The sequence below is a fragment of the Cervus elaphus genome, chromosome X, assembly GCF_910594005.1.
Source record: "Cervus elaphus chromosome X, mCerEla1.1, whole genome shotgun sequence".
Taxonomy (NCBI): Eukaryota; Metazoa; Chordata; class Mammalia; order Artiodactyla; family Cervidae; genus Cervus; species Cervus elaphus.
The window spans coordinates 35,870,039-35,890,625 of record NC_057848.1 but is presented as its reverse complement, the minus strand read 5'-3'; the positions used below and the strand labels follow the sequence as shown (position 1 = coordinate 35,890,625).

The 20,587-nt window shown below is 40.4% G+C and overlaps 1 protein-coding gene across 1 annotated transcript in view; it reads left to right on the top strand.

Annotated features, from left to right (window-relative positions):
• The window catches only part of LHFPL1 (LHFPL tetraspan subfamily member 1), a 62,372-nt gene extending 42,898 nt beyond the window's left edge, over positions 1-19,474 (top strand). The window contains exon 4 of the mRNA XM_043896525.1: positions 18,244-19,474. Coding sequence (XP_043752460.1) covers positions 18,244-18,425 — 182 coding nt within the window. The 3' untranslated portion in view covers positions 18,426-19,474. The remainder of the gene's footprint in view (positions 1-18,243) is intronic.
• Positions 19,475-20,587: the final 1,113 nt, after the last annotated feature.

Below are 20,587 nucleotides of genomic sequence, written 5' to 3'. Positions count from 1 at the left end.
GCATATTGAGTGCAGCACTTTCACACAGTATCAACTTTTAGGATTTGAAATAGCTCAGCTATAATTCCATCACCTCCACTAGCTTTGTTTGTAGTGATGCTTCCTAAGACCCACTTGATTTCACATTTCAGGATGTCTGGCTCTAGGTGAATGATCATATCATTGTGGTTATCCGGGTCGTTAAGATCTTTTTTGTATAGCTCTTCTGTGTATTCTTGCCACCTCTTCTTAATCTCTTCTGCTTCTGTTAGGTCCACAGCATCTCTGTTGTTTCTTGTGCCCATCTTTGCATGGAATATTCCCTTGGTATCTCTAATTTTCTTGAAGACATCTCTAGTCTTTCCCATTCTCTATTTCTTTGCATAGTTCACTTAGGAAGGCTTTCTTATTTCTCATTGCTATTCTTTAGAACTCTGTATTCAATGGGTATATCTTTCCTTTTCTCCTTTGCCTTTCATTTCTCTTCTTTTCTCAGCTTTTTGTAAGGCCTCCTCAGTCATCCATTTGCCTTTTTGAATTTCTTTTTGGGGATTATTTTCATCACTGCCTCCTGAACAATGTTATGAACTTCTGTCCACAGTTCTTCAGGTACTCTGTCAGATCTAATCTCTTGAATCTATTTGTCACTTCCAATTATAATCATAAGGGGTTTGATATAGGTCATACCTGAATGGCCTAGTGGTTTTCCCTACTTTTTTCAATTTGAATCTGGATTTTGCAATAAAGGGTTCATTATCTGAGCCACTGTCAGCTCCTGGTCTTCCTCACCTACCTTATTTTTCTTGAAAACACCCTGCCCCTTTCAAACTGTATTTGACCCCCCTCATCTGTACCCTTTTGTCACTCTATGTCATAACACTCATCACATTAATACTGTATTTCTTTGTTCTACATCTGTTGCTGGTACCCTTTTACTCATCCGATTTGTTGATCTTGCATATGTGAGAACAACATGTTTAAAGAGCTTAATGCAGTGCCTGGCACATGGAGGCATTTAACCAATATTAGCTATTTCTATTCCAGTTAGAGACCCAATTAGCTGAGAAACTTCAGATGGATGCAAGAAAAGGTCTATTGAGCAGATGTTAGAGAAGAGGAGCTATTTTTTTTTTTATTTATAGAGGTCAAATATCCTAGAGAGCTCATACTGAGTCAGAGGTCCAACACTTCCTTAGCTGTTTTTTTTTTTTAAACCTGTCTCTTGGGGAGAGTACGTGTCTTAGGCTGTTTGGGCTGCTATGAGAGATACCAAAGACTGGGTAGATTATAAACAACAGAATGTTTTTCTCTCAGTTCTGGAGGTTGGCCAGTCCAGGATCAATGTGTCAGCAGATTCAGTGTCTGGTAAGGAAATACTTCCTTATTTGGTACATTACCATTCTCTTACTGTGTTTCACATGGCAGAAGGGGGCAAGGGAGCTCTCCTCCTTTATAAGAAGACTAATTCTATTCATTAAGGCTCTGTCCTCATGACCTGATCACCTCCCAAAGGCTCCACCTTCAAAGGCCATCACACTGAGCATTAGCATTTAACATAGGAATTTGGGGGACATAGACTTTTAATCTATAGTAATTCCCAAAGTTCTTGTGAGGAGGTGCTCCAAGTGTCCTGTGTGTGCTCGATTGTTTCAGTCATGTCCAACTCTTTGCAGCCCCATGGACTGTAGCCCGCCAGGCTACTCTGTCCATGAAAATTCCCAGGCAAGAATAATGGCATGGTTGCTATGTCCATCTCCAGGGGATCTTCCCGACCCAGGGATCAAACCTGAGTCTCCTGCAGTTCCTGCATTGGCAGGGAATTTTTTTACCACTGAGCCTCCAGTGAACCCTAAGTGTAGTTGATGGAGTATACAAAGGACAACACAGAGTGACATGGAGGTCTTTTCAGGAGCAAGAACGGGGTCAATCTTGGTAAAGACCCAGTAGCATAATTTATATTGGTCTGAGACATAATTCCTTCTCCTCACTCCCAGTGGAATAAAAAACATGAGCAGAGTAGCTGGACCTCAGGCTAGTGATGCAAGAAATGATATAAATAGGGAAAGCAGGTTGGCAAAGTATGAGGATAGATGAGAATCAAATGCTCAGTAGTGGTGGGGCAGATTTCAATAGGACTCAATTTGTTTAGCAGAAGTTTGTGTAAAAGCAAGAAAACAATCAACCAAATCAGGACATCTCTGTCACCGTGAGGACTTGATTCTAGAGTGCTACCCTGACTTTCTAGAAAGTGCCCTGGCCTTCCCTTGCTTTTTAGAACATCAGGTTGGACCAAGATGGGGTTGGCAGCTCAGAATGTCCTACCTCCCTGGCAGACCTGACTAAGCCAGCCAAATAGTGGCTACTAGCAATAATATGGTTACCTGAACTACTGAAGTTTTCAGAAGTTTTCTTGTTTGTTTGCTTTGCCTTCCTCTCTAACAAGGGAGCCTGAGAGGCTCCTGGAATCTTCCATAGGCTTCCAATCTAAGCTCCTACTGATACTCATATTCAGTGAAGCAAGTGAGAAGGAGAGCTATTCTCATGGCTTGGGTATCTTTTCACTGGGGGCTGTGGTGGGTGTAGGTACCTTTGAATTCACTGGCTTTGCTTTATCTTTGACAATTATGCATCTGTACTGAATCTAGCAGAGAAGGTTCTCTACTCATTTAACTTGGCTTTGGCTGCATTAAAAATGTTTTTATACTGCTACCTATGGCCTTCCCTGGTGGCTCAGATGGTAAAGAATCTGCCTGCAATGCAGGAGACCCGGGTTCAATCCCTGGGTCAGGAAATCCCCTGCATAGGGAATGGGTATCCACTGCAGTATTCTTGCCTAGGGGATCCCACAGACAGAGGAGCCTGGCGGGCTACAGTTGATGGGATCATAAAGAGTCAGGCATGATTGAGCCACTAACACTTTCACTTTCATGGAGACCCTGAAGTCAGCAGTATGCTTAGCACTAAATTCAGGTCCTCACGGGAAAAAAAAATATGTTGAGTAAGCAAGGAACAACCTGCCCTCTTCCTCACCGCCTTCCTAGTCCACCAACCACACACACTAAGCAGCAACTGGGACAGGGGGTTGGAGATTTGGTCTCATAAGCTTAGAGGGTGCTGCAGTGATGGAGGGAGTACCTGTTTTTCCTGAGCTGAGTCTGCTTTGGAAAAAAAAGACCCTCATGAGGAAGAGGTCTGTTGAAGATCTCAACTCAATGTGCATTGTGTTCTCAAGGGTTCTGATCTTCTCCTAATGTTCTCTCAACAAACTCCCCCTGCCTTTTTTCTCATGCTCTTTCACCTTCCCCTTTAGTCTCATTGTCGTATTTAGTCTCACTGTCTCCTTTGATCTCTCTCTAGTCCTTCCCCTCTCAATCTACTCTTTGGAATTCCAAAGGAAACTTAGGTATCTGTCTGTAGCTGAGGGTCTTTCACTCAGAGACCCTTTCACTGGTCTTTCACCAGTGTCGGCAGCCTGATTTGATATGAGGAAGTCTATGAAAGCCCCAGACAGACATCCTGCGTAGTTCATATCTATGCCATCCCTCTACTCTGAGTACTGAGGTTGACAGCACTATGCTGGTTCCCATTGCAGGTCCTTTTACATCCTGCAGACACTCCTTCCCTTATTTTGCCTACCTAAGGCTTGAGCAGTGTTTTTCAAATTTCCTGGTTATTGGACTAAATTAGACCAAAAAAAAAAAAAAAAAAGAACAGGTGTTAATATGGTTCTCTTTGCATTCTTCATCAACCACCTCCCAACATTCTGACTCCATGAGTTGCTGGAATTTGTATTTTCTCTTTGTACAGGATTTCAGTTCTCTCTCTACACCCTTGAGCTGCTTATATTCTCAAAGAAAATTTATTCCTTCTTGCCCTACCTCAAGGTTTGCCTCCATCAGCCTCTCCTCTACCACACTAATATCTAGGTCTTCTTCCCACTGATCTCAAGTCACAAGCAAGTCTTTTTCTGAAGTATTAGCTCTCAGAACTTGACTTTTGCCAACTCTTGTGTCAAATCAAGGGCTTCCCAGGTGGCTCTAGTCATAAAGAACCCGACCTGTCAATGTAGGAGACATGAGATGTGGGTTCAATCCCTGGGTTAGGAAGATCCCCTGGAGTAGGAAATGGCACCCCACTTCAGTATTGTTGCCTGGAAAATTCCATAGGCAGAGGAGCCTGGTGAGCTACAGTCTATGGAGTTGTAAAGAGTTGGACACGACTGAGTGATTGAGCACATATGCATGTATGAAATAAAAACTTAATATATCTCTAAATTCCATTACATTTCATTTAGCCCTCATAAGTTTTCAAGGTGTTAGTGGTTGCTGTATTCTTTCTATATCTCTGCTTCTCTGTCTTCTCCTCCAGCCTTTCAGGAGCCTAGCATCTCATCAAATGATTCTAAAGGGGAAGACTTGAAAAACTGAAAAGACAGACTTCCCTCAGTCTTTCTCTCTCATTTTATTAAGACTTTAATAAAGAAGTTTTAGCTCACAGCAACACTGAGGGGAAGGTACAGAAATTTTCCATATACTATCTGCTCCCACACATCCATAGTCTCTCCCATTATCAACACCCCTACCAGAGTGGTACATTTGTTACAACTGATGAAGCTACATTGACACAACACAATCACCCAGAGTCCATAGTTTACCTTATGTTTCATTACTAGTGTTGTACATTCTATACTTTTAGGCAAATGTATAATGATGTGCATCCATCATTATTTTGGGTTGGCCAAAAAGTTCATTTGGGAAAACATATTCTAGGAAAAAAAAAAAGCCCAAATGAAATTTTTGGCCAACCCAATAGTATCCTACAGAGTATTTCACTGCTCTAACTATCTTCTGTTATTAAAAAAAAAAAAAGCAGAGACATTACGTTACCAACAAAGGCCTGTCTAATCAAAGCTATGGTTTTTCCAGTAGTCATGTATGGATGTGAGAGTTGGGCTATAAAGAAAGCTGAGTGCCAAAGAATTGATGCTTTTGAACTGTGGTGTTGGGGAAGACTCTTGAGAGTCCCTTGGACTGCAAGGAGATGCAACTAGTCCATCCTAAAGGAGATCAGTCCTGAATATTCATTGGAAGGACTAATGTTGAAGCTGAAACTCCAATACTTTGGCCACCTGATGTGAAGAGCTGACTCATTTGAAAAGACCCTGATGCTGGGAAAGATTGAAGGCAGGAGGAGAAGTGGATGACAGAGGATGAGACGGTTGGATGGCATCACCAACTCAATGGACATGAGTTTGAGTAAACTCTGGGAGTTGGTGACGGACAGGGAGGCCTGGCGTGCTGTGGTCCATGGGGTGGCAAAGAGTCGGACATGACTGAGTGACTGAACTGAACTGAACTAAACAATCCTCTGTGCTCTGCCTAGTCATTCCCACACTCCTGCAACTCATGGCAACCACTGATCCTTTTACTGTCTCCATCTTTTTTCCTTTTCCAGAAGGTCATATAATTGGAAATGTATACTATGTAGTCTTTTGGGAATGGCTTCTTTCACTTAGTGATATGCATTTAAGGTTTCCCATGTCTTTTCATGGCTTGAAAGCTCATTTCTTTTCAGCACTGAATAATAGTCCATTGTTGAGATGTACCACAGTTTACTTATCTATTTACCTAATGAAGGACATCTGGGTTGCTTCCAAGTTTTGGCAATGATGGATAAAGTTGCTGTGTGCAGGTTCTTCTGTGGCTGTAAGTTTTCAACTCCTTTGGGTAAATACCAAGTAGTGTGATTGCTGGATCATATGGTATGAATATGTTTACTTTTGTAAGAAACTATCTTCCAAAGTGGGCACACTCTCTTTTTATGCCTTTCTTCTCTTCCTCCAAGGAGGACTCTTTTCTTTGGATTACTTCACTGGCATTATTGGCTTCCAAGCTGGAACTACAACCATTCCCCCTGCAGAGAAATATTCTCCATCAGACTCATTCCTACTCTTATTCCCAACTCTGACACCCACACCACTGTTGGGCCTCATGAAAAACATTAGCTTGTGGCTAACCCTTCCTATTTGCTCATCATGAACCATTGACATTTGGCCTGACAACAAGTCCCTGAAGAGCATAGGACTGGATCTCTAGGGAGCAGGGTCAGTTTAAGTAGCAGACAGTGATAATTTGTTCTCTAAACAGTGGAGATGTAATAACTTAATGCTGAATCAAAGGAAATAGAGTCAAACTCCAAACCAATTTGATTTGCAGCTTGAAATAAAAGGCAACGTGTCTTGATTTAAATGTCAGGCCCACTGCTGAGTGATGACTTAATAACTCTTATGAGGGATCTTGTCACAGCAAATACAATACTGGAATGGAATGACTCACAGATAGAGTGTTAGAAATGATACAGAAGAGCACAAAAAGGAGCAGGCTTATCTCAAGGCTTATCTAGAAGCTTTGCATAAAGCTAATTTGCAGTTAGGACCTCTTCTCTCACCCTATCCTGCCACCCAGTCTGTCTTATCACAGATAACTATGCATGTATATAGACACAATCCCCAGGTGTGATGTCAGCTCACTGCAGTATTTTCTGGGGACACAGGTCCTTGAACAATTCCAGCATGCAGGTTCGGTCCATGCATTCAGTCTGAAAGGCTAGGCACCTGTGAGCCTGGCTATTTCTGAAGGGGATCTCAAAAATTCATCCTATTGCTCTATCTTTACAAAGATACTTAATTATTTTCTCCCATTTTAAGGGTGAGAGAGCTGAGATCCTGTAGGGGTAAGAGATTTCTTCAAAGACTCCAGTTTCTTGACTCTCAGGGAATCAGTAGTTCCTTCTCAATACGTTATGAGATCTCTCTCCTTGACCTTCCCCAGCTTCCTGGGCTAGCACACTAGAATGCTCAAGGCTGACCAGGCCCCAGTTTCAGCCAGTTTGCCAGGTCAGTGAGGAACCATGCATAGCTGTTCTTAAGGAAGAAGAATCCATTCTGCTGGGGTAATCTTTCAGTCATCAAGATTCATTTTGGAGATAATGCAAAGTATAAATATGTGGTGTTTGCCTCAATGACAGTTGCTCAATCTTGAAAATATGAACATTTTTGTCCATATCATTTTTTTGTGGTGGGAGGCTGCTTTGCATATTGTTGGATGTGTCACAGCATCTGTGACCTCTGGTTAACTGGTCTCTGCCTATAGCACAGGAACTTCCAATCCCTTTTACATAGAGCTTTTAGCTTAATCTCCCAAACTGTACTTCTAACTCAGTGGTTCTTAATACCTCCACCCTGGGGACATAGCCAAGTCTGTCAGTATTTTTGTTTTTCACAGTTCAGTGGAGCAGGGATAAGTTGTAGACATCTAGTAGGTAGAGGCCAGAGTGTTACAATTCACAGAACAACACTACCCACCCCCATTACGACAAAGAATTCTTTGGCCTAAACTGTCAATATTGCCAAGGATGAGAAACTTTGTTCTATCATATCATTATCTGATCAGAAATTACCATTGTTCTCCACTCCTAGTGGGAAAGATGACAGAGTCATGATCCTTCCTTGTCTAGATTCAGCTCATTATTTGCCATCTACAGCTTCTTTTCTGAAATGACTCTGAATGGAGTGCTGTTTCTGAACCATGTGGTCTGCATTCTCACTTGTATAACTTTGCTCACACCAACCTCTCCCCCTACCCAGAATGCCCCCTTCCCATGACTAAAGTCTGGTTGAAATGCTAGCTACTCTATAAAACCCTACTTGAACCTAAATCCTCTCAGTTACAAGTAATTCTTTCCCTGGATATTACGTACATTTTTTACTTGTATGTCTCTCAAAGCATTTATCATGTTCATAATAGAATGGAAAATTTGAATTGAAAGCTGCCTTTATAGAAATGTCTTTAGTAAAATTCCCTTCACTTTAGAAAAAGGAAATTGAGACCAAGAACAGTAAATTAACTAGGTGAAGGTATCATGCATGCGTGTGTGCTAAGTTGCGTCAGTTGTGTCCGACTCTTTGTGACCCTATGGACCACAGCCGGCCAGGCTCCTCTCTCCATGGGATTCTACAGGAAAGAATACTGGAGTGGGTTGCCATACCCTCCTCCAGGGGTTCTTCCTGACTCAGGGATTGAACCTGAGTCTCCTTCATCTCTTGCATTGGCAGGTGGGTTCTTTACCACTAGCGCCACCTGGGAAGCCCAAAGGTATCATACTTTCTCATAAAACTTGGACCATAATAACTTGTATTATTGATTCCACTCTCTTGGCCTGGTTGAAATGGATAACCATGGACTTAGTCCTGGCATTCAAATTTCAACTCTGATACATGTAAGTTGGTAAAGTAATTAAGTTTCTGAGATTACTAAATCTTCAGCTCTAAATGGAAATAATCATGGCTGTTGTGAGAATCAAATGAGGTGATGTATTCAAAATGTATGGCACATAGTAGATACTTGATAAATATTTGTCAGATGAATAGAAGGATCAACTGTATTTCAAGAAATAGAATTTAGGGATTGGTGATGTTCCATGGGGCTTCACTAAAAGGTGATTGGAGGTAAAGTGTGGTAGCTTATTCCCACGGCTTCCTACTTTTGCATCCTTCCACAGAAAACACGAGTTCCTCTGTAGGCCATGAGACCAGTGTCCAAGCTTTCTGTGGAGTATGTGAATAATGACAGCAGCTCTCAACTTGGAAATGTAGTTCTTAAAAGGTTTGCTCTTTTCCCCCCATTTGCAGTGCTAATGTTGTAACCTCTCTGTTCTCTCAGGTAGATAACAGGTAGGGTTGGGGGAGAGGATTAGATAGGAGATATATTTCCTCCATTTCTCTTTGATTTCCTGTGTGATAGCAGCCTTGGGCTTAGATGCTGTTCAGTGGCTTAACTGGCATCTCTGTGAGAGGAAATTCTGCACTTCAGGTGGCAATGGGGGCACTTTGGTGTTGGCTTTTAGCCCAGGGATACCTGGTTCTGACTTGGCTTCAATAAGGTTTATTAAGACCTTTCTAGCTAGCTCTTCACTCTGGAGCTGCCCACTGTCAGCTTTCTTCCTGCTTAGGGCTTTGGAGTAATGGCATGCTATGCATTTATTCCTTTCATTTACAGAAACAAGTCTTTCCCTGGCCCCAGGGTGCATGTACCTAATAGAAAAAGCTCTGCCCCTCCAATGGGGGTGGGGGTGACCAGACAGGAAACTGAAGCAGCAGCTTGAGACTTCTGATGCCTGTCTAGACTAGATTGGGAGCATTGCAGAGAGGAGGAAAGTCTCCAACAGTGGCCCCTCCCCACAAAGCTGGCTCCTGCCTACTCTGTCATGTGAGCACAGGAGATTTTCATTTGAGGGGTTAGGAAAGAAGCTCTGGTTAGTGAGTCTATTGCAAATTGACACAGGATCCCCCTCTGTAGGGCTTACAGATTAAGGGTCCTGTAAGAGGCAAATGGCTTTTGGGAGGATGAGAAAAACAGTAGAGGGCAGAGAACCAGATTGAAAGTAAAGATACTTGATCTGGATCCCTGCCTGTACCTGCTGCTTCTGAGAGAGTTTCTAAAGGCTTTAAACTGAGCCTCACATTCCTATCTGTGAAGTAGGTACAATATAGCCTATAGCCTTCCTTGTAAAGATGGCAAAACTGGAAGGTTTGCCCTTCTCTGGAATTTTCACTCTGTGAAACCCAAAGCATATAAAACCTCCTACTTTTACTGAGTGACTGAGTGACTGAAAATTGAGTGTCTAAAGGAAGGTGTGATAAGGTTGGAGTGGAGGATCCAGATCTATTGTCTGCTTGCCTCAAGATGGTATTTTTCACTTTACTCTTCCCAGAGTTCTACTGTCATTGTTCATGTTGCGGTTACTCAAGAAGTTGGATTCCTTTCTTCTATTTAATATCCAGAGTTGAGCTCTGAAGAATGGTTGAACATTGACCACACAGAGTGGTGGGAAGTGTATATGTATGTATGCACATGCAATAAGCATTTTAGGCAAAAGGAACAGAATACGCATATGCCTTATAGCACATTCCAGAAACAAATAGAATAGCTGATTTTGTCATTTTAATTCAAAATTTAAGTCATAGTTTTGGGTGTTGAGGGTTGAAAATGCAAATATATCTATCTTTGAAGTATTGTTAGGCTAAATCATACTGAGCATCCACTGTTGACAGAGCATGGGGGGCATTATCAAAAAAGAAACAAATACATTTATTCTATTGAGCCAACAATCTGGAAGGAGGTAAAGAGTAAATGAAAAATACATGATATGAAAATATTCATTCCAACATTTTATCTAACAGGTACACTCATGTAAGTGGTATATAGATAAATTCCTGGAGGGCTACTTGGTTGAGGTGACTTGAGTTCACTGGGGCTAGCCAGGGAAGATTTCCTGGAGATGCTGAATCCTGAAGAGTATTCTTAGGAAGATATGAATTGGTGAATAAAAGGAAAAGCTATTCATAGCAAGAGAGACAGCATGAGTGATGCCTTGGTGGTAGAAAGATTATTTCTAAGGTGGGAAATTAGGGATAAATTAGCCTGGCCATAATGGAAAAGCAAAGCAGACTAACTTGGGGGCATCTTAGACTCTATATATATGCCAACCAGACAATTAAAACAAGGAAAATTAAGGGTCAGTGGGAACCATGTGAAGAGAAATAATTGGTTATTGAAAAATAAATTGTCATGAGGGGAGAGCAATCAAGATGGTGGAGTGAGAGGACTTGGGGACCATATCCTCCCCACACAAACATCAAAAAATGTATCTATGTGTGGAACAAGTCTCACTGAAAGTCTTCTGGAAACTGGCAGAAGGACTCCTGCACAAGCAAGTCTATATGAAAGATACATATGTAATTTGATAGGAAGGAAGAAAAGGGGACTCATAGGAAAAGGGACAATGCAAGGATGGAGACAGTGAGAGTTATAGTCCTGGGGTCCTATGTATAGGAGACAAGCCATTTTGGCTGATTGGAAAACCACAGGGATTATCAGGGGGTGGTGGAGTGGGGCTGTGGGAAGCCTGGACTCTGCTCATGTGCTTGTGTACACATGCTTGCTTGCTCCCTAGGCAGGGCATAGAGAGCTCTTTTCTGGTGACTGCCCAGTTTCCCATGACTGCCTTGCTGTGCCCCAGCCCAAACCAAGCAAATGCTCCAGCCCTACTCACTCCACATCACAATGCAGCACTGAATCTGGGGCAGCCGCAACCAAGGAGAAGACTTAACCACGGGATACAGAGGTGATCAGGTCCTTGGGCAAAGTCTCGGTAGAATAGCAGTGGTTATCATGGGTGCTTATTCAAGCAGTGTATCAGAAGCAGCCTAGACCTCTGAGGGTAGCCATTCCACTATAGCTCAATCCCCAATTTACAGTGAGAGTTCACATGGGCCCTGCCTGCCTTATGATGTGGCATGGTAGCATGGGTGGCAGAGGCTTGAGCAGTAGTCAGCTATGAGGAACAAAGGGAACTTGCATCTGAGGCTTTGAGCAGAGAGGAAACAGTTGCAGGCACCCGTATAGGCAGTTTATTGGAGACAGTCTGGATCACTGTCTGCAGATGACTTGAGCAGAGAGCCTGCATGAGGCCCCCTTACTTTAGCACTCCCCATCTCTGGGACAAGGGTCCTGGTTTAGGGAGAAGGGAAAATACATGCATAAAGGCAACAGAGCCAACTTGAACTCAGACTTCAGAGCTTTTCCTCCAGCAACATGGGATCAGATCAAATCTGTGATAGGGTGGTCACAGCCACTGAGCAGAAGTCCCACCTCACACTGGCTCCAGCTCTAGCCTCTCCATTTCCAGCCCAAACACATGGAAGTGAAACAACATGCTACTAAAAAATCAATGAGTCAATGAAGAAACCAAAGAGGAAATCAGAAAATACTTAAGACAAATGGAAATTGAAACATAACACATCAAACTCTATGAGATTCAGCAAAGGCAGTTCTAAGAGGGAAGTTTATAACAACAAAAGCCTTCCTCAAGAAAAAAAAATCTTGAATAAACAACCTAATCTACCACCTAAAGGAATTAGAAAACAAAGAACAAAATAACCAAAGTCAGTAGAAGAAAGAAAATAATAAATATCAGAGAGAAAATAAAGATAAAAAAATAGAAAAGATCAATGAAACCAAGATCTGTTTTTTAAAAAGATAAACAAAATTGATAAACATTCACCCAGCATCACCAATAAGAAAAGAGAGAAGGCCCAAATAAACAAAATAAGAAATGAAAGAGGAGAAATAACAACTGCTACCACAGAGATACAAAAAAATAATGAGAACACTAGGAATAGTTATATGCCAACAAATTAGGCAGATTAGAAGAAAGAAAATTTCTAGAAACATACACTCTGCCAAGATTGGATCAAAGAGAAATAGATAATTTGAACCAACTTATCACTAGTAGTCAAATTGAATTTGTAATTTCAAAAATACTCCCTGTAAACAAAAGTCCAGAACTAGATGGCTTCACATGGGAATTCTATCAAACATATGAAGATAAGATGATACTTACCCTTCTGAAACTATTAAAAAAAATGAAGAGAAGGGAACACTCCCAGATTTATTCTATCAGGGCACCATTACTCTTCCCTGGTGTCTCAGATGGTAAAGAATCCACCTGCAATGCAAGAGATCCAGGTTTGATCTCTGGGTCCAGAAGATCCCCTGGAGAAGGGAATGGCTACCTACTCCAGTATTCTTGCTTGGAGCATTCCATGGATAGAGGATCCTGGCGAGCTACAGTCCATGGGGTTGCAAAGAATCAGACACAACTGAACAACTAACACTTTCACTTTACCATTACTCTTATACCAAAAGCAAACAGAGATACTGCAAAAACAGAAAATTACAGGCCAATATGTTTGATGAACATAGATGAAAATATCCTCAACAAAATATTAGCAAACCATATTCAACAAAATATAAAAAGTATTATATACCATGATCAAGTGGGATTTATTCCAGGGAAGCAAGAATGCTTCAGTATTTACAAATCAATCAATGTGATACACAGATTAATAAAAGAAAGGATAAAAATCATATGATTATCACATGATTAATAGATGCAGGAAAAATTTTTTGACAAAATTCAATATCCATTCATAATAAAAACCCTTATCACAGTGGGGATAGAGTGAATGTATCTGAGTATAATATAGACCAGTGATAGCAAACCCACAGCTAACTTATGCTCACTCAACAGTGAAAAGCTGAAATCCTTTCCTCTAAATTCAGGAAGATGACAGTGATGCCCAATCTTGCCATTTCTATTTAACATATTGAATATTGGAAGTATTAGCTATAGTAATCAGACAAGAAAAAGAAAAAGCATCCAAATTGAAATGAAGAAGTAAAACTGTCACTTTTTACAGATGACACAATACAACATATAAATAAACCTAAAGTATTCACCAGAAAACTATTAGAACTAATAAATGAATTCTGTAACATTGCAGGATATAAGATTAATATATGGAAGTCTGTTGCTTTCCTATACATTGTTAATTAACTATCAGAAAAATAAAGTTAAAAAATCCATTTTAAAATTGCATCAAAAAGAATAAAATTCTTAGGAACAGACTTAACCAAAGGTGAAAAACCTATATTCTGAAAGCTGTAAAACACTGATGAAGGAAACTGAAGATTATACAAAGAAATGGAAAAGCTAGGTCATGCTCTTGGATTAGGAGACTAAAACAGCTATACAACAGAAAGAAATAAATCTACAGATTTAGTGTAATCCCTATTAAAATACTAAATATTAAAACCCTAGCCCTAATAAAATACTCATAATGTTTGTCACCAAGCTAGAACACATAATCCTAAAATTTGTGTAGAACCACAAAATACTCAAAATTGCCAAAGCAATCTTGAGAAAAAAAGAACAACTGAAAAAAAAAAAAAAAAGAACAACTGGAGATATAACCCTCCCAGATTGCAGACTAATCTACAAAGCTGCATTAATCAAAATAGCATAGTACTGGCACAAAAACAGACGGACAGATTAATAGAACAGAATAGAGTGCCCAGAAATAAACCTACACACTATAGTCAATTAATTTGTGACAAAGGAGGCAGGAATATACAATGGAGAAAATATAGTCTTTCCAATAAGTGATGCTGGAAAAATTGGACAGCTACATATAAAACCATAAGATTTCCTCATACCACATACAAAAATAAACTCAAAAGGACAGCATTGTACTGGCACAAAGACAGAAATATAGATCAATGGAACAAAATAGAAAGTCCAGAGATAAATCCACATACCTATGGACACCTTATCTTCGACAAAGGAGGCAAGAATATACAATGGAAAAAAGACAACCTCTTTAACAAGTGGTGCTGGGAAAACTGGTCAACCACTTGTAAAAGAATGAAACTAGAACACTTTCTAACACCATACACAAAAATAAACTCAAAATGGATTAAAGATCTAAATGTAAGACCAGAAACTATAAAACTCCTAGAGGAGAACATAGGCAAAACACTCTCCGACATAAATCACAGCAAGATCCTCTATGACCCACCTCCCAGAATATTGGAAATAAAAGCAAAACTAAACAAATGGGACTTAATGAAACTTAAAAGCTTTTGCACAACAAAGGAAACTATAAGCAAGGTGAAAAGACAGCCTTCAGAATGGGAGAAAATAATAGCAAATGAAGAAACAGACAAAGGATTAATCTCAAAAGTATACAAGCAACTCCTGCAGCTCAATTCCAGAAAAATAAATGACCCAATCAAAAAATGGGCCAAAGATCTAAACAGACATTTCTCCAAATAAAACATACAAATAGCTAACAAACACGTGAAAAGATGCTCAACATCACTCATTATCAGAGAAATGCAAATCAAAACCTCAATGAGGTACCATTACATGCCAGTCAGGATGGCTGCTATCCAAAAGACTACAAGCAATAAATGTTGGAGAGGGTGTGGAGAAAAAGGAACCCTCTTACACTGTTGGTGGGAATGCAAACTAGTACAGCCACTATGGAGAACAGTGTGGAGATTCCTTAAAAAACTGGAAATAGAACTGCCATATGACCCAGCAATCCCACTCCTGGGCATACACACCGAGAAAACCAGATCTGAAAGAGACACGTGTACCCCAGTGTTCATCGTAGCACTGTTTATAATAGCCAGGACATGGAAGCAACCTAGATGCCCATCAGCAGATGAATGGATAAGGAAGCTGTGGTACATATACACTATGGAATATTTCTCAGCCATTAAAAAGAATTCATTTGAATCAGTTCTAATAAGATGGATGAAACTGGAGCCCATGATACAGAGTGAAGTAAGCCAGAAAGATAAAGACCAATACAGTATACTAACGCATATATATGGAATTTAGAAAGATGGTAATGATAACCCTATATGCAAAACAGAAAAAGAGTCACAGATGTACAGAACAGACTTTTGGACTCTGTGGGAGAAGGCGAGGGTGGGATGTTCTGAGAGAATAGCACTGAAACAAGTATACTATCAAGGGTGAAACAGACCACCAGCCCAGGTTGGATGCATGAGACAAGTGCTCAGGGCTGGTGCACTGGGAAGACCCAGAGGGATGGGATGGAGAGGGAGGCGGGAGAGGGGATCGGGATGGGGAATACATGTAAATCCATGGCTGATTCATGTCAATGTATGGCAAAAACCACTACAATATTGCAAAGTAATTAGCCTCCAACTAATAAAAATAAATGGAAAAAAAATAAAAAAATAAACTCAAAATGGATCAAGAATCTAAATGTAAGAACCTGAAACCACAAAATTGCTAGGAAAGAACATCAGCAGAACACTCTTTGACATAAATTGTAGCAATGCCTTTTTTGGGTATCTGTCTTCCAAGGCAAAAGAAATAAAAGCAAAAACAAGCAAATGAAACCTATTTAAACTTAAAAGCTTTTGCACAGCAAAGGAAACTATCAACAAAATAAAAATAGAACCTGTGAAATGAAGGAAAATGCTTGCAAATAACATGACCTACTATGATTAATACCCAAAATATTAAAAAAAATAGCTCATACAACTTAATATTGTTAAAACAAACAACCAATTTAAAATTGGACAGAAGATAGGAATAGAGATTTTCCCAAAGAAGATATACAGATGGCCAACAGGTACATGAAAAGGTACTCAATATTACTAATTATCAGAAATTCAAGTCAAACCAATGAGACATCACCTCACACTTGTCAGAATGGTTATCATCAAAAAGTCTACAAATAACAAATGTTGGTGAGGACATGGAGAAAAGGGAACACTGTACACTGTTGGTGGGAATACCAATTGCTGTAGACACTATGGAAAACTGTTTGGAGAGTCCTCAAGAAATGACTGTATGATCTAGCAATTCCACTCCTGTGTATATATCAGGAAAACATGAAAACACTAATTCAAAAAGATGCATGCACCTCAATGTTCATAACAGCACTATTTACAATAAACAGCATATGAAAGCAACCCAAATGTCCATCAACAGATGAAAGGATAAAGAAGATGTGGTGTATATATATTTGTGGAGAGGAATGGTTTGCCAAAAAGTTGTTCAGGTTGTTCCATATGATGTTATGGAAAAACTCAAACAAACATTTTGGCCAATCCAATGCAATGGACTATTACTCTGTCATAAAAATATTGATAATGTAATTCTGCCATTTGCAGCTATATGAATGGATCTAGAGAATATTATGCTTAGTGATTTGTCAAACAGAAAGACAAATATGGCATGATATCACTTATATGTGGAATTTAAAAATATAATACAAATGAATGTATATGGCAAAATAGAAACAGATTCACAGATATGGAATAGAAACTTCATTACCAGCGGGACTAGGAAAGGGGGGAGTGACAAGGTAGGGGTATGGGATTAAGAGATACACACTACTGTGTATAAAATAGAGAAGTAACAAGGATATATTGTATAGCACAGTGAGTTATAGCCATTGCCTTATAATAACTTTTAATGGAAGTATAATCTGTAAGAGCTTCCCTGGCTCAGGTGGTAAAGAATCTGCCTGCAATGCGGGAGACCTGGGTTCAATCCCTGGGTTTGGGTTCGATCCCTGAGTTGGGAAGATACCCTGGAGAAGGGAATGGCAACCCACTCCAGTATTCTTGCCTGGAGAATGCCATGGACAGAGAAGCCTGATGGGCTACAGTCCATAGGGTCTCAAAGAGTTGAACATGACTGAGTGACTAACACTATAATTTGTAAAAGTACTGAATCACAATGCTGTACATGTAAAACTAATATAATCTTGTAAATCAACTATACTTCAATTAAAAAATGTAAATTGCCCTGAAAATCAGTCTTGACATCACCACTGACTGACTATAGTCAGGACTTGCTTTCTATAGGACTGTGATGTAGGTGAAAGCCACTTTGTATCTCAGGATTCCTCTGCCATTTTGTATCACTGGGCATCTACTCCAATTTCTGGAGTCCTATTCGCTTAAGCACTTGATTTCAGCAGTTATTTATTACTCTGATCCCTTGTAATATAATAGCTCTCTTTCATTGGGCATTGACTTTTTCTGATGGATCTCTGAAAAAATTCAAATACTTTAAAGGAAAGAATCTACCTGTGCTAGAATAAATGATGGGTGGGGTGGATGTTTGTGAACAGGTGACTTTTCCCATTATCTTTCAAACTGAAACTACCCCTTAGAAGCTTGGCCTTGATTCCAGTGCATATTTCTTCCCTGGATGTTGAAAGATTAGGTAGAATAGAGACACATGGCATGGAGCAAGTAATTTGATTTTGCCTGCAAATTTCCCCATGATACAGGATATAGTTCTTTGAAAACAGTTCATGCAGTGTAGTCTATCAGTGTGGTTAAAAGTGCGGAGCTGCAGATTTAGGATGAGCAAGTGTTTATATCCTGATTCTACCACTTCCTATCTGTGTGATTTTCCACAAACCTGTGCCTAGGTTGCCTCTTCTTGTATAAAATAGGTAGGGATAATAAGAGTACCTAACTCCTATAGTTACTATAATGATCAATGAGCTATGTCTAAAGAATTTAACATAGTTCTTGACACTTGATCAAGTTGTTCTTGTCATCACTGTCATTAGCATCACCACCACTGCCACTACCCACACCACCCCCATTCTGTTACAGATGTGTAACAGAATAATGTTCCTCTTGCTAAAGCTAATACCAGCCATCAGCAAAGGAAGAAAGAGAAAAGAGTGAGCCCAGTCTCATTCACTGTTTGCTACTCTCACTTTAACCCTAACATCTCCAAGAGAATGTATGAGAAGACAATCTAACCCTTATGTCTCTATCCCTGTTTCCACAGGTACCTGTCAGCTTGGCTGGGCCTATTACTGTGCTGGAGGTGGCGCAGCTGCAGCCATGTTGATTTGCACCTGGCTCTCTTGCTTTGCTGGAAGAAACCCCAAGCCTGTCATGTTGGTGGAAAGCATCATGAAGAACACCAATTCTTATACCATGGAGTTTGACCACTGCCTCAAACCTTGAGATTTGGCAGAATTGGAGAGGGTGGGAAAGAGGAGGGAAGGGAGCCTTGAAAAGAAGTACTAAGACGAGGCCAGTTGCTACCCACTTGCCAGTCATGTAACCCAGTGTTTGTATGCTTTTTAACTCATCATTCATTTTCACTTTGCCTTAAACCAGTGGGTCAGTGGCTATTTACAAAATTCACCAAGGACAATAATTCTATCAAATGTTTATCTAGCTGGCGAGTACCCACTAGCCTCCAAGTCCCAAAGTGCCCTTTCATACAAAATAATAAGAAAGATCCTCAGTTGAAAGCTGTACAGTCAAGCAGTTCTTCAGAATTCTGCATCTCCTGCCACTTACCCCAAAGCTTAAAGGTTGGGTAAAAACACTTATGGGCTTTCCAGGTGGCTCAGCAGTAAAGAATCCCCCTGCAATGCAGAAGACATGGGTTCAATCATCCCTGAGATGGGAAGATTCCTCTGGAGAAGGGCATGGCAACCAACTCCAGTATTCCTGCCTGGGAAATCCCATGGACAGAGGAGGCTGGCAAGCTACAGTCCATAGGGTCACAAAAGAGTCAGACTCAACTTAGTGACTAAACAACAGCATCAGCAGCAACAACAAAAACACTAGTGCAGGGAAGAGCCATGAGATGAGCAGGGCTGGTTCCTACTGCTCCATTCCTTTGGTCCTCCCCTGATATTTGTTGCCATCTGCAAACATCTATGAAGTGCCCCTGCCCATTTTTTTAATGCCTCTCTCATGATTGTGCCTTGACTCTTCCTCTTTTTCCTGCTTCTCTTCCTTTCTGGTTGTGACGAAGCTTGTGGGGAAAGTGACTGCCAGTGGAAAAAACAGTAATCAAGGATGCTTGCGTGTAGTCTAAGACTCCTTCCTCATTATGCTTTAGAAAATATTCATAAGAGTTCATTTTGTGTTCTGGCTGGGTGACTGGCATTAAAATAGTGGCAAGTATTCCCTCATCCCTTATAGATACAGGAATGGTTTTCATCAGATGTTCTGAGCGGAGACTAGCATTTGTTGTGTGCTCAATAAATACTAATTCAAAATGATGATGACAAGGATGTTTCTGCTGGTTCCTTATTGAAATTCTTACTAGAGTTCATTTTCACTGACAAGGAAATCCACAGTGGCCTTTTGCCCCTATAGTCATTCCCAGCATGATACATGTTTCTCTGCCTGTTTCAAAGACTTTCAAGTGCTTTTCCTTCCATCTGGGGTGAATTAGACATAAAAGAACACAGTCCTGATGTCACCTAGGGCTGATGTATTTTTAGGCCTGGCCTCCATCCCATCTGTGCTCAAGGCTGATGGATGGCTAAGAACTTGGTGTTTCTCAGGAACAGAATTTATCTCCCTTACTTTTTCTTAATTAATTCAGGCTAGCTCTATTGTTCCATAAGCACAGCTTTAGGGACTAGGGACGGCCTGTGACTCAAAAGGCCAGTTCATCTCTTTCTATTCTTAATCACTCCAGTGTGGTTTCTATACAGCCCAGTATAGCCCTACCTGGAAGGAGAGAAATGGCAAAAAGTGTTCTCATTAGTTACAGGCCATCCTAAGAAGGGCCAATCAGGGTCCATATATTGGCCTTGTGGAGTTAAGTGAATTCAAGCATATACTCCATTCATGAGCTCATTCATTCATTTAATCACTCATTCAGGACACACTTTTTGAATATCCATCTATATGCCACTTTCTATGCTAAGTACTGGGGGAAAAAAGATAAAGATACAGTTACCCTAAAAGTGATAGGATATTGACAGACATATAAATAAATAATTGTCAAACAGTGTGTTAAGTGCTAATAAGTGAAGGGGTGGGGGTTAAAGGTTCACATAGAGGGGCTGTTAAACCAATTTGGGGGTGAAAGAGTTCATGAGAAAAATTTCTAGAAAAGATGATGTCTAAGATGAGTCTGAGAGATGAATAGGGAGAGTTAGCAAAGGCTAAGTGTGTACCATACAAGGGAACATGGAAAGCAGGGCATGGAGACTTGACAAGACATGGCTCCATCACAAGAATGATGAATAAAGGTGTGAAAAGGGAGGTGACAAAAGCTGAGGCTGCAAAGGGAAATACTAATGGGATCTTCTAAACCAGGATAAGGAGCTTGGATTTTATCCTAAAGGAGGGCCATTGAAAGGGAAGTGATGTGA